Source organism: Lytechinus variegatus, chromosome 3 (assembly GCF_018143015.1).
Source record: "Lytechinus variegatus isolate NC3 chromosome 3, Lvar_3.0, whole genome shotgun sequence".
Lineage (NCBI taxonomy): Eukaryota > Metazoa > Echinodermata > Echinoidea > Temnopleuroida > Toxopneustidae > Lytechinus > Lytechinus variegatus.
In genome coordinates, this window is record NC_054742.1 from 23,827,364 (window position 1) to 23,846,496 (window position 19,133).

The window sequence follows — 19,133 nt, forward strand, 5'->3', positions numbered from 1 at the left end:
GAAAATGAAGGGTATCATGCTCAACAAATTTTGATATTCAAAACATGAAAAGTAAAACATTTTTCAATAGGTCCAAAGAACAAACTTTGTATCTCAATAGATAATGTGAGTGCAAAGCGCGAGCTGATTTTCATACTGACCCTCTTGGGAACCTTTTAAGCGCTGTCCAAGACATAAGAATATCATGAAGATGATATGGATCTCACTAAATGAATGATGTGAAGTGCGAGCCAAATTTTTTAATGATTTAGAACTACAACCTGGTCATTTTAATCACTGTCGGTAAAAGCGTGCGTGACATTTTAGGTGGTGTACATTATAACATTGGGACATCTAATCAATGTCGGTAGATGAAGCCCTTGGGAACAGCACTGCATAACCCGACATTTACATTCTAATCACTGTCGATACATGAGGCAGTTGGAAAATTCCAGAGTGAACTGACAGTTTATCATTTTCTGACAGGCGTAGATCTAACTAATTAAAGAATGCGAGCGCAAAGCGAGCTGAAAATTTTGGATGATAGACCTAAAATCGGGACATTCTAATCAATGTCGGTAGATGAAGCCCTTAGAACAGCCCTGGGTGACCTGACATTTACATTCTAATCACTTTCGGTACATGAGACAGTTGGAAAATTTCAACGTGACCTGACAGTTTATCATTTTTCTGACAGGTGTCAACCTCACTTAAGTTCCCTACATACTTTAGTGAATCGGTTCCTAAAGTGATAACTTGCTCTTTGGAATGATATTACTGATACACTTAATAAGAGCCATTTCTCTTATTTGGTATTGCTTTTAGCCCCAATTAAATCACCCCCACCATTAGAATATTCAATTTATAAGCATTTTGGTGCTTCAAAACATTTAACTTATCTCAAAATGACAAATAAAATAGATATATGCTTGGCCTGATAAGAGCCCAGTTAAACATGGTATAAAATTGGTTAATATGAATTGACTTACCAGCTGACATCAGTTGGTTTGACAACACATTTCCTGTATGCACCAGATAGAGACAGATCCCTGGATTGATAGAAAAACGAATAAACCTCTCAAAGAGAATATATCAGGCTGAATGCATGAAAATAAGCAATTGCTTGCAGGCTTTTGCTTTTAAAACAAAGGCATAAGAAAGAGCTTTTGCTTTACAATTAACATGCAATCACGGATAAGTAATTGCTCTCAAGTTGTATCTAAAGTAATTAGCATGCATAACATCATGATTCTATTTTGTCAATTTATAATTCATGTCAGCTGTATTATTTGTGAAACCTGGAACATTGTATTTGGCAACAATAAAGCTAAAATTATGAGTCCATGAAAATTCAAGATAAAAAAGAGCAAATGAATTGAGAAGTGGTTAATCTGGCCTGAAAATAGTTGGCTTCAAGAAGGATGTTTAACTCTATTCTAAACAGAAACTTGCTATACATCTCAGTAGAAAATGGGCCAATTACAAATGTATATATAGCAATTACATTTTTTTTCTAGCCACCTGCTAGCCCTTTGCTTACAAAATGGGAAATTTCTGCAATTATATCATTTGCTTGCTTTGTGCTAACATTTAGTTTTTCATTCAACTGTAGTAGTCATGCTGGTATGAACAACACAGTGCATATAAATCATCTAATCCTGGCCTAACCATGGTCGAACCCTGAGCAATCAAGCAAAGTGCTAGCTTGCAAAAGGCTAGAAAAAGCATTTTCTATGTATTACCATTTGAACAATTGTCTACAGAAAAAAAACAGTATTAATGCACAATACATAAGTATTCTCTAATTCATACTGGATTTCAAACAGTTTAATAAAATTACCAGTTGGTATTCAATAAAAAAAACTTCCAGTACATGATTGTCAAAGAAATAAGAAGCACATAGAAAGGTAAGGATTGCTCTATCACACCCAAAATGAGCATGATTTTTCTGCAAAACATTACATGTATGTTTTGATACCATTCTGTAAACTATGTATATAGTACCAATTGTAGCCTGTTGCTGATCTAGATGAGGATGGGTTTGGTGGATATGTGATCCCTTTTATACCCTAGATTGAGCATGGACACTTTGTTTATCTTATTTTTTTCTATCTAATTACGTTTTAATTTCTATTTTTTTTGGTTATCTTGTTGATGAGTATAGGGTTTACTGTTCTATCTTGTCAGAAAATCATAACCTTGTGTTCCCTCTCTTTCATGAAATCCTGGGGCAGTATTCTGAATGTAGTTTTTTTCAATTATTTCATCTTTTTTCCAATATTTTATCTTTTCTCAGAGATGTAACAGAATTGGTATTCTGTTGGATGCCATAACATTTGTCATCAAAATTGTCATAAATTATAGCGCACAAAATAATAAGCGAATTTATCAACGCAAATAATCCCATTCCAAGCAAAATTATGATAATATTTATGACAGAGTCTAGCGGTCATAAATCATTTTTCTTAGTACCATAATATCCTGATACCATGCTGACCATATGCCACGTACCTAACAACATTGCTTAGATTAGATTGTTGTATAAGTTTTACTCACCATCCATGACTATTTAAAAAAACATATGCCTGACTAACAATCCCTCTTTTCTCAGCCTTCTGTCTCTTCTTTTAAAATAATACGTGCAGTCGCATAAAGTCAGCTTCTGCACTGAGGATACATCCTATGTTTTTTGGGCCTTCCTACTGATTAGATGGGCCCCCACTTGGAGCTAACAGTGATTTTGATTGGTTTGTGTGAAAAGATGGACAGGAACTTACAGAGATATAACAGAGAAAAAAAATACAATTTTCATATCACATGATCGTGACAATCATAGCAGTGTCACATCTTCCACAGAAATGAGAATATTTATGACACTTTCCAGAATACAATAACTGGATATGCCCATGAGATGAGCAGTAAGGTTTTGGATACTTTTTTTAATTTGCATTGTTTGTTGTATGCAGATGACACTATCATTCTATTATTTTAACCATAAATACTAGCAAGACTAAAATCGTTATATTTTCTCTAGGGTTGGTGAGAAAAATACAAATTTTCAACTTTAGTGGTGATGTTTTGGAGGTTGTGGATGATTTTTTCTATTTGGGAGTTAGATTTAAGTATAATGGTACGTTCAAATTAACAGTCACAAAGCAGGTATCCCAGGCAAGGAAAGCTTTGTACATTTTATTAGCAAAAGCAAAAAGATTACAACTGTCAATTGATACACAGCGTGAATTATTTGATAGAATGATTTCTGACATATGGGTGTGAAGTATGGGGCTATGAAGATATTGCTCAAATTGAAATTTTTAACAGAAAGTTTTTGAGAACAAATTAATGGATAAATAAGTTTACTCCAGATGCCATGGCATATAGAGAAACTGGGTGCTCCACTTTATTAAGTCATATCAGTTGTAGATTGTGACAGGTGAGGAGGACAAGTGTACTTTCTTGATTTATAGCTTGGTTTTTAATATGCACCAAAATCCAACTATGCAGTTCACGTCAAAATGGATGAGTTGCATTGAAGATATACTACAGAAAGCAGGTTTTGGTGACATATTCTCATCACAAGGGAAGGGAATTGGGACTGATTGGTTTCTAAAAGCCTTGAAGTTGCGTTTAAAGGATATGTCCAAACAAGATTGGCATGCAACAACATGGTCTAATCATATTTGTTTGAATTAAAAGATGAAAAAAGGAATTGGGGTTTGAGACATATTTCCTAATCTTAAGAGACACTGATAAAATTCAGATGCAGGTCTCATAGGTTATACCCGTCAATGACAATCAATTTTCTTGAGAATCAGTGAATGATGATTTATGTCCTTTATGCTTGCTGAAGGAATTTGGAGATGAGTTCCATTATTTATTTGTGTGTCCTTTCTTTAGTAAAGAAAGACAGATTTATATGCACAAAGAATATTTTATAAGACCATCGAAATGTTGCCCATTGACTGTGTGACACAGACAGCCAAGCTCCACACAGCTCAGGGCAGCGATTTGGAGACCGCTGATTGGTTCATCGCGCAGATGTCATGATCACATGGTCACAAATATGATTTGGCTGAAAGGTATGCAAAAGTATTGTAGCGATAACGATATCCAGCCATATTTTCTACACTTAAAATGGTCTTGGTTCGTGAACAGATGTTCAAGTATCAATAAACAATTATCAAGATTTGGCAATTTTGTGCATATCCATGCAGCGCTCCAAAACCCTGCACTCCATCGACTTTGTACACGTTGCGATAGATTATGTAAACTCTGACGAATACCATGTGACACTGGCGCTATTCTGTATGATTTTGACAGAAAAGCAAGAAGTAATCAAAATATGCTTACATGTGCGATATTGATAAGAAAATAGATCATCCAAAACTGCCTTTCCTTTAAATAAGCAAAAGTGAAATTCTATTCTTGGTAGGAGGTGATGGAGAATTGCAAACTTGTTTTGATGCCATGTTGTGCTGGACACTGGGATGCTTACAATTTGAATGCTTACTAAATTTTCATTCATAAATTGGCCTGCGATTGTGGCTGGACGTATTGTGTATTCGGCAAACATTATGTTATTTGTGTATTCTATATGTGCTGGCGACCTGTGGGTAGAAAAAATGTCATCCACAATATATGCAAGGCTGGCACAAAACAATGTAACAGGGCCTTTACTATGCAACTTGAGTGATGAAAAATAATGTCAATGTGAGCGATGGAATACTAGTATATATATATATATATATAGACCCATTCTGAGTAAATGGTAATGTTGCTTTCTGGTAATAAAGTAGAAATCATAGTATGTTACATTTTATACAAATAATAACCTGATGTATATAGCATATGATTCAGATATATGCAAGCAGATTGTATTCAGCACATTATTGACATGTTGGTATTAAATAGAGGAGTTGAAGTCCTAAATAAGGATGTAAAAAATACATACTGAACAGTCTACTAATGTATTTCATCTTACTACCTCTCATAAGTCATATAACAAACGAAAGTTAAATTCTATATCAATCTGAGATGATAAAAATTGTAGCCTTGTTTTGATAGAAGGCTGTAATGGGCACAGGGAGGCTTGCACTGTGCATGCTTATTATATATTCATTCATACTTTGGCTTGTGACTGTGGCTGGATGACTTCACTTAAAGCAAAGTGTATGTCGACTGCTGCGGCGACTGCTTTCCTATCTGTTGGTGTAATAGATCGTTGTGAACTATATGCAGGACTAATGACCCATTCTTGTGCTATATGAGATTCTCACTGATCTGTATTCCCACCAGCTTAAATTGAAATCCAAACTTTTTCAATTGAAATTTTTGTTGTAAAAAAACATTTGAATGCAAATTTAATTATTTGTCAAGATTTGATCATTATAGAAATTTCTCTCCCGATATTGAAAATATGTGGGTTACATCATCTAGCACAAGAAATGATCACTAGTCATGTATAATACAAACAGCTTTATAAAATAGCCCTAATCAAGGCATGTGGTATGTGAAATATTTAATTTTGATAAAGAATCATTGACTACAATCAATGCCTATAGGAATATTACTGCAATTACTTGAGCATGGATTGAGCAATTCAAGTAGAACAGAGTGGAGGGGCTGGTAAGCATTACATACCCAGTACAAATTAATTTTTATTGCAAGAACAATATTGGTAGTTATGGTTATCTTTTGCCTCCTTTAGATTTCAAGATACATGTTCATGTACCTATTACTCAGAATTATTTGTATCTTATCTAGAAATTGAAATAAATCAATCATTTCAAACACTATTCGTATATTCGTAAAAATTACTGAAGTGTTTTGTCATTTATTAATTTATTCATTCATTCATTCGTTTGTTCCTTCATTCATTCAGTCAGTCAACTTTGCTTGTATTTTTCTCTGTCTTTCATGTTATCCATTCATAATTTCTTTTTCTCACTGATAAATTTTGTCACAATGCTAAAATGCAATAGCCCCATCTATCATTCACTAATTGTATGACTAAGTTCAATCTGTGAATATAAACAGCAGTATACTGATGACAGATCACTTTCAAAAAGACTAAGTTCATAGCTTGAATTAATTGGTAAATTGTGCATACTGTAGGATATGTTCCAATCGAAATGCCTTTCAATCTTAAATTACTGGCCCACACTTACAAAGATGGAATATTTATACAAATTTTTTAAGACAGAATATTTATACAAATTTTTAGATTAAATAAATGGGGTAACTATGGGTAGTAAAATGTGACACCATTTTTCAACATGGTCCGTACTAAAACTGTCTGGTAATGAGAAGCACAGCAGTTTTCTTTTTACATTTAATCCCCAGACCAACGTCCTAGAATGAAAAGGTTAGCAAGCAATCACAAGATGGCGATGACTACATACATAAGATCATCATCATCATGGCATGTTCACATTGCTCAATGTACCCACTATTAACAACAGAATCAACAATCAAAATTTCATCTTTCTCTTTGGTCTCATCCCACATTGTCTTATCCTACTATGTCCACAACCATATCATCATCTGGGGAGCGGTTCATCATGAAAGGACTTGTCAGACATTTTATTTGACAAGTGATGTTTTATTCAACAGTTACTATGGTAACAGTACCTCTTAGCCAATCATAATCAAGGAAAATGAATTTGCTGATGAAACACTCCCCTGGTCTACAATATTTTTCCTGGTGTTTTAAACAAGTTGGACTGAATTTTACATAGCACACTCAACCTGGATACAAACACCTATAGGGAGCATTAATCGTTTAATCATTGATTTAGCCTACCTATTGGAATTTTTCAGCATCTCCACTGTCAGACCATCTTTGGCAAGCTCTTCAGTAAACCATTTTCCAGCTATATAGTCATATCAAAATGAAAAAATGGAAAAGGGAAGAAATCACAAATCATCTGATTTTTTCAATGAATAGTGCGTGCATCAAGTATACATCCATCTATAGGCAAAAATAACAATGTCATAATAACGACAGCATCATTAGATATAATGCAACAATGCTCAGCAACAATTGACATGGTCCTTACATGGTGAGAAGAATAGCATCCCTTATGCTAAGAAATACCCAAATATTCCTTCAAGTCTATAAGAAAAGAAAGAAATAGTTTAAGACTGTGAAGACAAAAACCATGATGATTTTATTATGATTTCAGGATTTACCAATCTATAGAAAGCGTTTACCTAATGTGTATGTATTTTTCTCTCTCTTACTCCATCTTCTAATCCTATATCTGTCTCTTACCTTGATGTACAGGGTATTTGACACCATGTCCCGGTAGAGGTAAGACCACATCATAAATAGTAAAATCATTTTCATTCTCTTCTGTTACATACTCCACCCTGGGTAAAGCAAGAACTTCTAAAAATGAAAAGAATATCAAATGTGTATTTAAATCTTGCTGCTTATCACATGTCAGACATTTCAGAGAGGGGTACCAACTGAAGTCCAAACAATTCTCATACTGCAATATCTGATATTCACATGCTAGGGACAACATACTTTTGTAAATATTTGTGAAGCATTACATCAATATAAATTTTTGTGCATTTATGAACATTTTTGTGAGAAGAAAGAGTTTTTCACATGTTCTCATGCATCAGTATTTTAGTAGGCCTTAATATCTTTATACTGAATTTCAGAAAAGGGACAAGAAGACGCTATTTACCTATTCCAACAAAAATACAGGTTATCATAGCTCCTGCTACTCCATGCAACAGTAAGTCTATATTGGAACATAATTCATATAATTTCTTTGAATGCATTCGTCAGACTAAACAATGACACCTATCCTCATGAATTCATGTCATTGCCAATCAGAATCAACAATCAAAATTTCATAACTTTCTGTTTGGTCTCATCCCACATGATCTTATAATACTATGTCCACAATCAATGCCAAAATTTACATTTTGTATACACATTCATGTAACCATATTTTAAAAATTACTTACTTAAACCAGCCTTAAAAAAAGGACAAGTGTTAGTGTAAGCTAATAAGAAGGAAAAATTATAACCATTTTCAACGCTTTTTTGGACTAGATCCCCAACAGCCGCTTTGAAGCCATCCCTCTGTAGCCTTTGTGTGACAATGACATTCCAAATATAACTCTGATAACTGTGCAGGTAGATGAGACGTGTATTGCGAGGAATCTGTATACACACACAACAAAAAAAAAATGAGAGGGAGGACAGACAGACAGACAGACAGAGAAACTATTATTTAAACACTACAAAATCTGACTGCATTAAAACAACAAATGTTCCCGTAAAAGTAACAATTCTAACATTTGTATTGAGTGAAAACAGAGGTAAATTGCGAATGCAGACATGCTATCAGTAAAAATATATTTTTAAAAGTTTTACTCACTGAATAAAATGATGCCTGGTAATCATTCCTTGACTTGAGTAAGCCTCTTAACAGCTGCTGCTCAACAGAGCTTTTCTTATGGTGAGGAAGCATCTCTAATGTACTCTTAGCATCCCTGGTATTCATCCAATGCTCTCTCCACCTGTTGTCATCTTGAATTGAAACGGAGATAAAGCAGACATTCCGGCTCTTAATATGAATTATGGCAACCATCACAGAATGAATTCAAACAGAAAACAAATGGGGCAGATAAGAGATTTGTGTTCAATTTAAAATCATGCATTAGTCCTTTGAGTAAACATATTAAATTTGTTATTGATTTGCATTCAATTGCAACTCAACAATCCTGCAATGTGTTACTTGTTCATACTTGGACTTCTGTTTGATTTGAAATATCAACATGGACTTGTGTTTGATTTGAAATATCAACATGGACTCGTGTTTGTTGGAAAGTAATTTTCTTGCAACATCAAATTACATGCACTTATGAACATGAAATGAAATGTGGCAAATGACCATGATTCAATATGAGTATGGTTATTGTTCAGTATAGCAAAAAATAAGGCATTTATTATTAGACATTTATTTTCTGTAAGCTAAATGCCACGATATAATACATGCACACACATACATGTTTATTTAAGAGACTTTCAATTTTTTCATTTTTAACCAGTCTCTATCATTTCATGTGATATTTGCTTAAATTGTCAAACCTTCCTACAGCGATATGAATTAAGAATTCAGTTTGAATTTATTTCATATTAAACATGAAAGGTAGAATTTGAAAATTATTACAAAAAAATTACTTGATAAACTTGGAATGATCTATGGAATAAAACCTTCTTAAAATGGTTTAACACAATAACTAATACCTGTAATTCCCAGGGCTTTATACACATTCCATCTAGTTACATTAGACAAGAAGCTAATTTAATCTATAATCTATAACTTTTTACAATAAACATGAGACATAAGCCTAAAGAATAAATAAAACATTAAAATTTTTCTATTCTTTTAAGCTGTGACATGGCAATTTTTCACACTACTTGGAAATCCAGGGGAGTGTTAAACAAAGGTGAACATTATGAAATCATAAACACTTGTCAATATCATGTGAGTAACATCGTCTCACATCATTGCTGACCAGTATAGGATGCTGGAGCCTTGTTACAAGAGGTGCAGAGATGATGTAATCATGATGGCAGACTGCCAAACATTCCCCATCCCAAGGTGCCTTAATTGAAACCAAATGCCATCAACTGGTATAACCTGTGCCCTGTTTCATAAGCATCACTCTATGGTTATAAGCTCCTGAAACCATAACATTTATTCACAGAGAATTCATTTTTTTGAAATCCATCTCTTTAAAACTAGATTAATAAAGCTCAGCCAAGATGATTTAGGATAGCCAAGAACCTTAAAAAGAATCCCACATTTATTTGATTCTAATGAAATTGAGATGTTGCAGCATTCTTCCAAATAATGATTCATTGATATATGGCACAACAAAGCTGAGCAACAATTTTACGTCCACAGCCAATGGGATATGGGGCATCAAATGTTGTAGAGGCAACAACTTTCATTCTGGAGCATGGCAAGAAAAATCTGCACATGGATCAAATTCTATCCAAATTAAATGCTAAAGATATACACAAAATGCTCAATTTAATGTGTGTGTTCTGCATGAAAAACAACTATGAATCTTGCAACTATGTAAACCCCTCAAAAAAAGTTTTGCAACTCAGTTTTGGGGATGATATCTGTTTGGTTAATGAAGTATAAAAGATTAAACTGGTTTCATTGGAAAGCTGAATTATTCCTCTTTACAATGACATGCCATTTGCTGTGATTATGTAATCATGGAATATGCAGTCACCATGAACATTGAGAAAAGTCAGAAGTGAAATGTTGCAAAGTGCATTGATTTCTAACAAGAGTCTCCATTTCTATAGAATTTCCACCATGCAGGCCGGCCGGTGACAGTGAATGCACTCGGTCCATCCTCGAAACAATCGGAAATTCGCTATTGGAAACGACGCATTTTGCAACATTTCATTTCTAACATTGCTGCGTATTATCATGTCTGTGTATTTCATGATAACACTAGCATTACAAATGACGCATGATTGTAAAGGAGAATAATCAGGCTTTCTAAAGATATCACTTTTACACATGATGATGGCACATTAAGAAATTTATTGGCACTCAAACTTGCAGTTTGAGTTGCAGAACTCAAACATGAGATGGCAACGAATTTTACAACATTTCATTTTTGACATTGCTGCATATTTATCATGTCTGTGTATTTCATGATAACACAAGCATTACAAATGACACATGGTTGTAAATAGGAATAATCATACTTTCCAATGGTACAACTTTTACATATGATGATGGCTCACTAAGAAATTTATAAGCACTCAAACTTGAGTTGCAGAACTTTTTTTGAAGGGTTTATATTTAGCATTTATAAGACCCTGTTATATTAATATTCATTATCTATAAGGATCAATATTAATCTCTCAGCTGTTAAGTGAACACACCTGCTATTAAAAACTCTGAAATGTCCATCCCTTCCAATTACCTGCAAGGGGTAAACTAATTAATATGATCAGGCCAAAGCATCTATCAATCAGCCCTACCATACAAACCCAGGTTGTTCATGGGTTAGTATACAAATAATACACGTAAGCGCGTGCATGCAGGGCCAAATAATGAACGATGTGCGAGAAGAGCCAATGGATATACCGCACCGAGGTCCGCAGGACCGAGTGCGGTATATCCATTTGGCGAGTGGAGCACAGAGGTAATTTTTTAGGTCCTCTATGCACAAGAATGCATGCATTGTTTGTTTTATACAACCCCCCATGCTACTGAGTTGCCCCAAATGCTATATTTTATCTAAATTCTAGATAATTCAGGTAATTCCAGACCTCGCACTATCCTGACGTCAGAGTGCAGGATAGTACTTACCGTATGACGTCAGAGTGCAGGATAGTGCGATTCGGATGCAATAGTGCAATTCGCTGAATATCATGTGATCCAATTACAGAACATTCTTTGGAGCTATTCTAACACCATTTGTGAAGGGATATCAACATTATGAAATAATTTGCAGCCCCAAGGGGAGGGGAATCTCCTGACTTATATCATGATGCCTATGTTCTGTGATGACGTTGAAAATAAGGGGCTCTTGAACTAAATCCAGGTCTTAAAATGGGGGGTCTATATGGGGGGGTGTGCATGTTTAATGAGTGGAAAGTGTTCATCTAATTGTGTACTACACTATGTCACAAAAGTTCTTCATCTCAAAACTGTGAAGTGTCGCAAAAACAGAAGAATTGGAAGGATTCTAGCATCAAAATTTCTGTGGCTTACAGGTAGTACTGATTTGGAATTGAAAACTAGGCCTGAAAATGTGGGTGTTTGAATACACAATTATAGCAATATTTCATCAACATTTAGAAAAACTTATCCGAAGAGTGACTTTTTAAAGTCATTTACTAAGGTTAATTCTACTTCATATAAATCTGAATTTGAAGTATTTTTTGAGCTCACATTAAATTTTTAATTCTTAGTTGTTGTTTTTTTCACTTACATATACATTTTTAAGAGGCAGGCTAAGTAAGAACGATATTCAATAATTTTTTTTCACCAACATACATTTGTAAGAGGCATGTTGAATGAAGAACGATATTCAATAAATTGACAATTTCATATCATCTTACCTCCTTCTCTTGGTTTTAGGATCAGGTCTACTGCTGTCTCCCATTGATTCAGTAGTAAGGCTCTATATAGGTAAAGAGTCCATAAGAAAAGGACAATATCAAAAGGAGACCAAAAAAACACAACATCAACAGGGCATAGAGAGAGGATGATTGGAAAATGAGATTGATAGAGGAAAGAAAGAGAGATAAATGTAGAGAAACATCAAAAGAGGTGGTGATAGATGTGTCCAAGTTTCATGAACTAGATCCATAAACTTCTAAAGTTATGATGACAATTCCTCAAATAATCCCAACATGGCCAAAGTTTGACCCTAAGTGACCTTTGACCTAAATCATGTGAAGCGAACCTCAGGCAGGATATTCAGTGATACACTATTACCCTCATGTCTAAATTTTATGAACTAGGTCCATATACTTTTGAAGTTATTACAACATTTCAAAAACTTAACCTTGGTTAAGATTTCGATATTGATTCCCCCAATATGATCTAAGTTCATTGACCCTAAATGACCTTTGACCTTGGTCATGTGAACTGAAACTAAGGCAGGATGTTCAGTAATACTTCCCTACCCTTATGTCCAAGTTTCATGAACTAGGTCTCTATACTTTCTAAGTTATGATGACTTTCAAAAACTTAACCAAGGTTAAGATTTCAATGTTGACGACGCCGCCGTCAGAAAAGCGGCACTTATACAAAAAAAACCTAGACAAAAATCCATTAGCCATGAATATAAGTAAATAAAAGAACTGATATCATTTGTCATTAAGTACTTTCACCTTAAGTTATTTTTACCTCCAGATCAAATGACTGAGGGCTGAGAGATTAAAACTAGCACATCAATGATGTGGAGCTCATCCGGCATCTCACAACAAAATTTAACACAATTTTAATTTCAGCCCAGTTGACACTGTAGTGAATTATATTGGTGGTTATAAATTGAAGATATAGAATTGAAATTGATAAAGAAATGACATAGAAGTATTCTTTTGTGATCTATGAATAAATTTCATATGAATTAAGTATTAATAATTATCTAATCAAGTTTCTGAACTCTGTGTAGAACCTTGGTGAACCAAATGTAGCTCTTAGATGGAACAAAATAACCAAGGTCAATCAACAAATAAATAATATTTGTGAGTTTTGAAAATATATGAATAAAATTAGCATATTTATTGAGTTTCAAAATTCTATGTTGAAATTTTGTATCACCACCTCGAGCTATTAAAGCAAACACAATTGAAATTGATCAACAAATGAAGAAGAAAAAACATCTCTTTGTAATTTTGTGTAGAAGTTTGGTGAACCTCATAAAGTTCTACAAAATGTAAGAAAAAAAGCAAAAATCGGTCAACAATTAAAGAAGAAAAAGCATTTTATGTGAATTTTTAAAAATATGAATGAATTAATTTCCCATAAACTAGCATAACAATTGTTCTAGTTAAAATTTCGATATTCAGTGAAGAAGATTGGTGAACCTCATGAAGCTCTACCAGATGGAAGAAAAAAAAAGAAGCATTTTATGTGAATTTTTCAAAATTTGCATAAATTAATTTCGCATAAATTAGCATAGAAATTGTTCTGGACAAAATTTCAAAAATTCTGTGTAGAAGTTTTGTGTGAACCTCATGAAGCTCTACCAGATGGAAGCAAAAAATTCAAAATAGGTCAACAAATAAAGAAGAAGCATTTTTTGTGAATTTTGAAAAATGCGCATAAATTAGCATATTTAATGAATTTCAAAATTCTGTGTAGAAGTTTTGGATCCCCCACCTAGTGCTATCATATAAAGCAAACAGAATTGAAATCGGACTTGAAATGGCAAAGAAGTGGCATTTTGAAATTGTGGACAAACGACGGACGCTGCGCCACGGCATAAGCTCATCTTGCCCTTCGGGCCAGATGAGCTAAAAACAGTACATTTTATTATTCATGTATCAACCACCTGGTTAGAAAACAATGAAATAGGGATTATCTCTGTCCTGGGGACATAGAATCAAAGTTTATGGGTGTTGTAGTAAACATTCTACAACTTTTTTTGTCAAACCCTACATGATTAATTTCACTGACCTGGGGTCATTCCATAAAGCTGATTATAAGATACATACAAATTTATACAACTTTAATACAGAGACAAATTTATAGACTTATGCCAATATGTGGAAATATGATTGAAAAATTAGGTTAAGGAACATGTGCAAGGCAGCCAACTGTTCATGTGTTTAGTTTGTTCATCAAATTGTGGTCACTTTTGCGGAAGTTTCATGTAATTACAGACCAATTAGTTAGAAGTTTCTCGTAGAGAATCCACCTTATTAAAATCAAGAGATAATCCATGCAGAAAAGGTAAATTAAAGAGCCTCATGATCTCACTATTTAAAGCAAGATACACTGAACAATGTAGAAGATCACTCACTGTTCACACTTCTTCTAGATCTCATTCACATTCATTTAAAGAGTGTACTCCTTATCATGTCTGCATCATGATATTCAGTGAGAGCTACCAAAAACTTGTTACCATTTTTAATCATTGACATAAAGCCTCTAAAAAAATTTTTTTTTAAGGTTATCTTCTCAGCCAGCTTACGTAATTACAGCTATTGCAATTGGCATTTGTAACATACTCTTTTTCTCAATAATTTTGTTTTATGTCACATCGTTGATTATCACAAATCAATGCTAAAATTTAATCCTTATTGTGTTTTGAATATATCTTATTATGTTGGCAAAGGCAGAAACCATGATTGGGGAAATGATGACTAGATGTAATAAGCACTATATCATCATGTTGTAAACACTGTGAAAGCGAGTCGACATGGACCCGCATCAACATGTCATAAAAAGGGGTCTATAAAGCCTAAGTCGAGGTTTTAAAGCTTACTTGAGAAGTTTGAAGTATCAATCCACAAAAATTGGTGCAAATTAAAAGTTTACTCAGCTTAGCAGCGCATTAAATTAATAAAAGATGCAAAAGAAAATCAGTGCAAGGCCCTAGCTATCGCAGACGCTCGTTGGATGCGCATTTTGTATACTGTAACATACATGCATGCACAGATCACTGCGAAATTAAGTGTAACTGAAGTTATCGATTAATTTTATTATTTTGTTGCCAATTTGAGGAGCTTTTGTTTGTAGGCTTGTAGCACATGTGAACGAGCGTATAACACATAAGTTGTAGCAATTATCGCTGTCGCAATTGGTGATTCTCAAATTGGCTCTGAGCGTGATTGAGCAATGCTTTCGAGCTTTAGAGACCGGAGCACACCCATGTCGTGTTACAAAAACTTAAGTCTCTAGAATGAACATGGATTAAATTTTGGAAGTGAACTCACTCTAGATTAATTGAAATATATTGACATATTAGTAATTAAAACATGTGCAGTGTCTGAGAATTAAGATTTTAATGTGAGGTTGTGAGCTTGTTCACTGACTTTGTAGTCCCATGCAAGCTTTATGCAGATGCTACCTGTACACGGTGATGGAATTTCGTACACGTGCACTGACTTGACCGTGCGTGTACATGTGTACCCGAAACGGGCTTACCTAAGAGTAATGCGGATAATTCAATAAAATTTGCGTTCACAAACTCCGAAAATAAGCCGCATTATTTTTACGAGCGCCCGTCCTGAAAAAGGTGGATAATCGTCATGACAACTGGACACGCCCCCTTCATTGCGGTTGTGTTGGAAAAGGGTGACTTTGTGACCGCACCATGGCAATTATCCGCATTATTTGGAAATGCGTTCATAAATTAAAAATCTTGTCCCGATGCAGATAATAGCAGCATCAAAATAATGCGGATAACTCTGGTCCTCCTCCAATTTTACGACCAAATAATGCTGCTATTAGCCGCATAATTGGGTTTATGAAAGGGGTATTAGAGTCCCAAAGGAGATTATCCTTGATCAATCAGAATATACAACATGAAAACCCATTGCTTATAGGAATCACAGATTGAGTCAAAGACTATATATAAACATTTAAACCAAAAGTGTAGACCACTGTCTATCGACTGGACATTAAATCTGCATCATCTCAAATCAAGACAAAAGTAAGATTTAACAGATTTTTACTGATTTACCAACAGAATGCAAAAGGATATTTTACCCTCCAGGAACATTTAAATACCCTTTAAGAACTCTCTGATATTCCATCAACAAATAAAGGAAATTGTTTTCTTTGGAGGAAAGTGGAAAACAATGAAAGACAAGTGGGGACTGAAACTGAATGCAACTTTAAAGTTTACACACGAAGAAAATTCACGAAAGTGATTATAGACAAATTATATATGGATGGAAATGTATTGTCTTTCTATACACAAATATGTCACTAAAAAGTCTTATAGATGTCGTGGAAATGCAAGAAATGAAATTATTAGACACCCTTCTCAGCCCCCCAGACCGACAATCACGCAGCCGACTAACGGTCGAGAATAATGACGTCACACAATCGACGAGCTCATCATCTCTCTGTGCATCATGCATTGAATCACCTTACTGACCTGTTCAATATCTTCTGAATTTACCGTTTTCTTCATGTAATGTGATATTCAATTTCTATTTTCGACAACTTCAGACCAAACGTGAATCAGAACTGTGTTCCTTTGCCCATTTTTATTGAATTGTAGACTGTAAAGACCCAATTTTGTCCACTGCAGTCGTCATTGTGTTGCTGACAGTTGCTCCACTCCAGTCAGTGAGTCGCTGCCCAAATAATATATAGAGAATCTCATCAAGAACTTGAAAATCAAAAGCAGTAATTAAGAAGTAAGGTTTAATAAATACAGGACTGAATAGAATCTCACATGAAATAAAAAGAGGAAAAAGAGCTGGTAGGAACGGGGAAGGAATATAATTTTTAAAAAAACATCCCGAACCCCCAAAAAATCAAAGAGTTTCGAACCAGGATCCCCGCACTCATGAAAAATCAACGTGCGTACAGATTTGTCCATAGACCATGTCTCTAACTCCGCTGGGTTCATAATGATATATAAACAAAGTGCGTTCGCTGCTGTTGCCTCGCAATGCTTCGGCAATCCAACTGCAATTCCAATCATTTCGCGATGGATATTGCCGTGTTTTTTGTGGTTTCTGAACTTGCTACGTAATTAAATTTCATAATTTTTATTCAGTCGTGAAGATGAATGTCTATGCTTTATATTGATAATAATATCAATGTGGTGCAAGCATGATTTCTAAGTGAAAATATGCTTTGTTTATTCGCGTATATTTCTTGAAAACAAATAATTTTTTCAAAGCTAAATATCGGTTACCAAAATATGTTAAATGTGCATTTCATTTTACTGTTGTTCAGAAAATTCAAACTTTTATCTATGTAATAAGACCAATCTTGAGAGGAATAAACAATTCTAAGAGCAAAAAACACTGATTGGAAAGATCGTCTTCAATGGGCTGCTGTCAGCTCAGCTGCTCACTGCTCTTGGTGTGACGTCACTCAGCTAGAGCTCGCCAGAGGACGGACGAAGGCAGAAATATGCCATGAAAATAAGTCATTTTTGAGAGCTGATTTCTGCAAACTCTCATCACTATTTCAAAAAGTGAAGTTATATATCTGATTAGTTATACTTCCCCTTTACAATGATGACCACAAAAAGTCATTATAAAATACTTTTGATTCTTCGGTTGTCTACTTTAAGACTGTTCAGAAAACAAGTGGAACCCTCTGGCTGTCTCTCCGGCAATATAGGATTTGATATAACAGAAGAAACGTGCGTACAGAAAAGTGAAGAGATGTAAATCTGCAACTGGAAATCCTGCTGTAATCGAAAAAAAATAAGAGACTCTGGACTAAATATCAAGAGATTTCTCGAGAAGTGAAGCGCGTATGTAAATTTTCCTACAATGACTATGTACACAACCTTGCCATAAATGCCAACAATGATCCAAAACGGTTTTGGTCGTTCGTTAAGGCGAAACGTCGAACTTCTAATGTCAACAACTTTGTTTATAATGGTAACTCGTATGATTCTGCTGATATGATCGCAAAGGCATTTAATGTGTTTTTCTGTAGCATGCAGAGAAGGCAGAATCCGGCCGTGTTTTGCTGCCCTCTACGTTCGGTCATAATATAATGATCACGGTGATTCATCAAATCCAAAATGGCGGATATTCGGAAGTCGTCGACTGCACAAAACGATGTCCGAAAAGTCCCCAAATCAGCGATAAAATCCCATTTAACAATAAAATAATGCTAACAATATGAAAGGTGAGAATATATTCATGATGATTGTTTCCCTAAATATTTTATGAGCTCGAATCTCTTCGATTAATATGGATTTTAAAGCAGCGCTAGCATTTTGATATCGCTACTCGTTGCGTATTGGTTTTCTATGTAAACGGAATTGTCAATTTTTCTTGTACACAAAGTCTATGGGGAAACAGAATTTCCGTTTTCAGACATGCTGAAACGGAATTTGAGATTTTCTGAAACGGAAAAGGCAATTTTTAGAAACGGAAAATCACTGTCCCTAGGTATGCAGGCGGGACAAAAATGATCTGTAAATCTCTATTCTACTTTGGCTCTCGAGATGAAAATACATGTTAACATGATATATTAAAGATGCCTTCAACCATCTGAAAAATCTGATTTGATTACATCATACCTTAAGCCCTTTTCACAATTGATGTACGACCATTTGCGACCTTTTTTTCGTGCAACAGGCTGCAACAGGCATTAATCGCTAGTCATCTCATAAGATCGCACAGAGGCTTTCACAGTTGCAATAGCTGTCGTACAACAAAAACAACCAGTAAACCCTGTTGCACAAGTAAGTCGCATATGCTCTTATTGTGCTCGTGCGATCACGTGCAAGTGTTGCATGAGGGATTGCGAGTGGAACGGTCGCATACATGTGAATGAAACGGTAGTGCAATGTTGTAAGCCGTTGCGATCAGTCTTGCAACAATCTTTTTGGCCCATATATTATCGCACCCAGTCGCAAGACAGGTCTCTGTACATGTAGGTCGCTAGCACATGTGCAAGTGTTGTACGACCTCCAGTCAAGTAAAT

The 19,133-nt window shown here is 34.8% G+C and overlaps 1 protein-coding gene across 1 annotated transcript in view; it reads right to left on the reverse strand.

The window, feature by feature from the left end:
• Nucleotides 1-867: 867 nt before the first annotated feature.
• The window catches only part of LOC121410562 (pseudouridylate synthase 7 homolog), a 37,314-nt gene continuing 19,048 nt past the window's right edge, over nt 868-19,133 (reverse strand). The window contains exons 4-9 of the mRNA XM_041602732.1: nt 12,107-12,168; nt 8,379-8,530; nt 8,026-8,161; nt 7,253-7,369; nt 6,782-6,851; nt 868-1,028 (exon numbers count right to left, since the gene is read on the reverse strand). Of these exons, the coding sequence (XP_041458666.1) occupies nt 965-1,028; nt 6,782-6,851; nt 7,253-7,369; nt 8,026-8,161; nt 8,379-8,530; nt 12,107-12,168 (601 nt within the window). The 3' untranslated portion in view covers nt 868-964. The remainder of the gene's footprint in view (nt 1,029-6,781; nt 6,852-7,252; nt 7,370-8,025; nt 8,162-8,378; nt 8,531-12,106; nt 12,169-19,133) is intronic.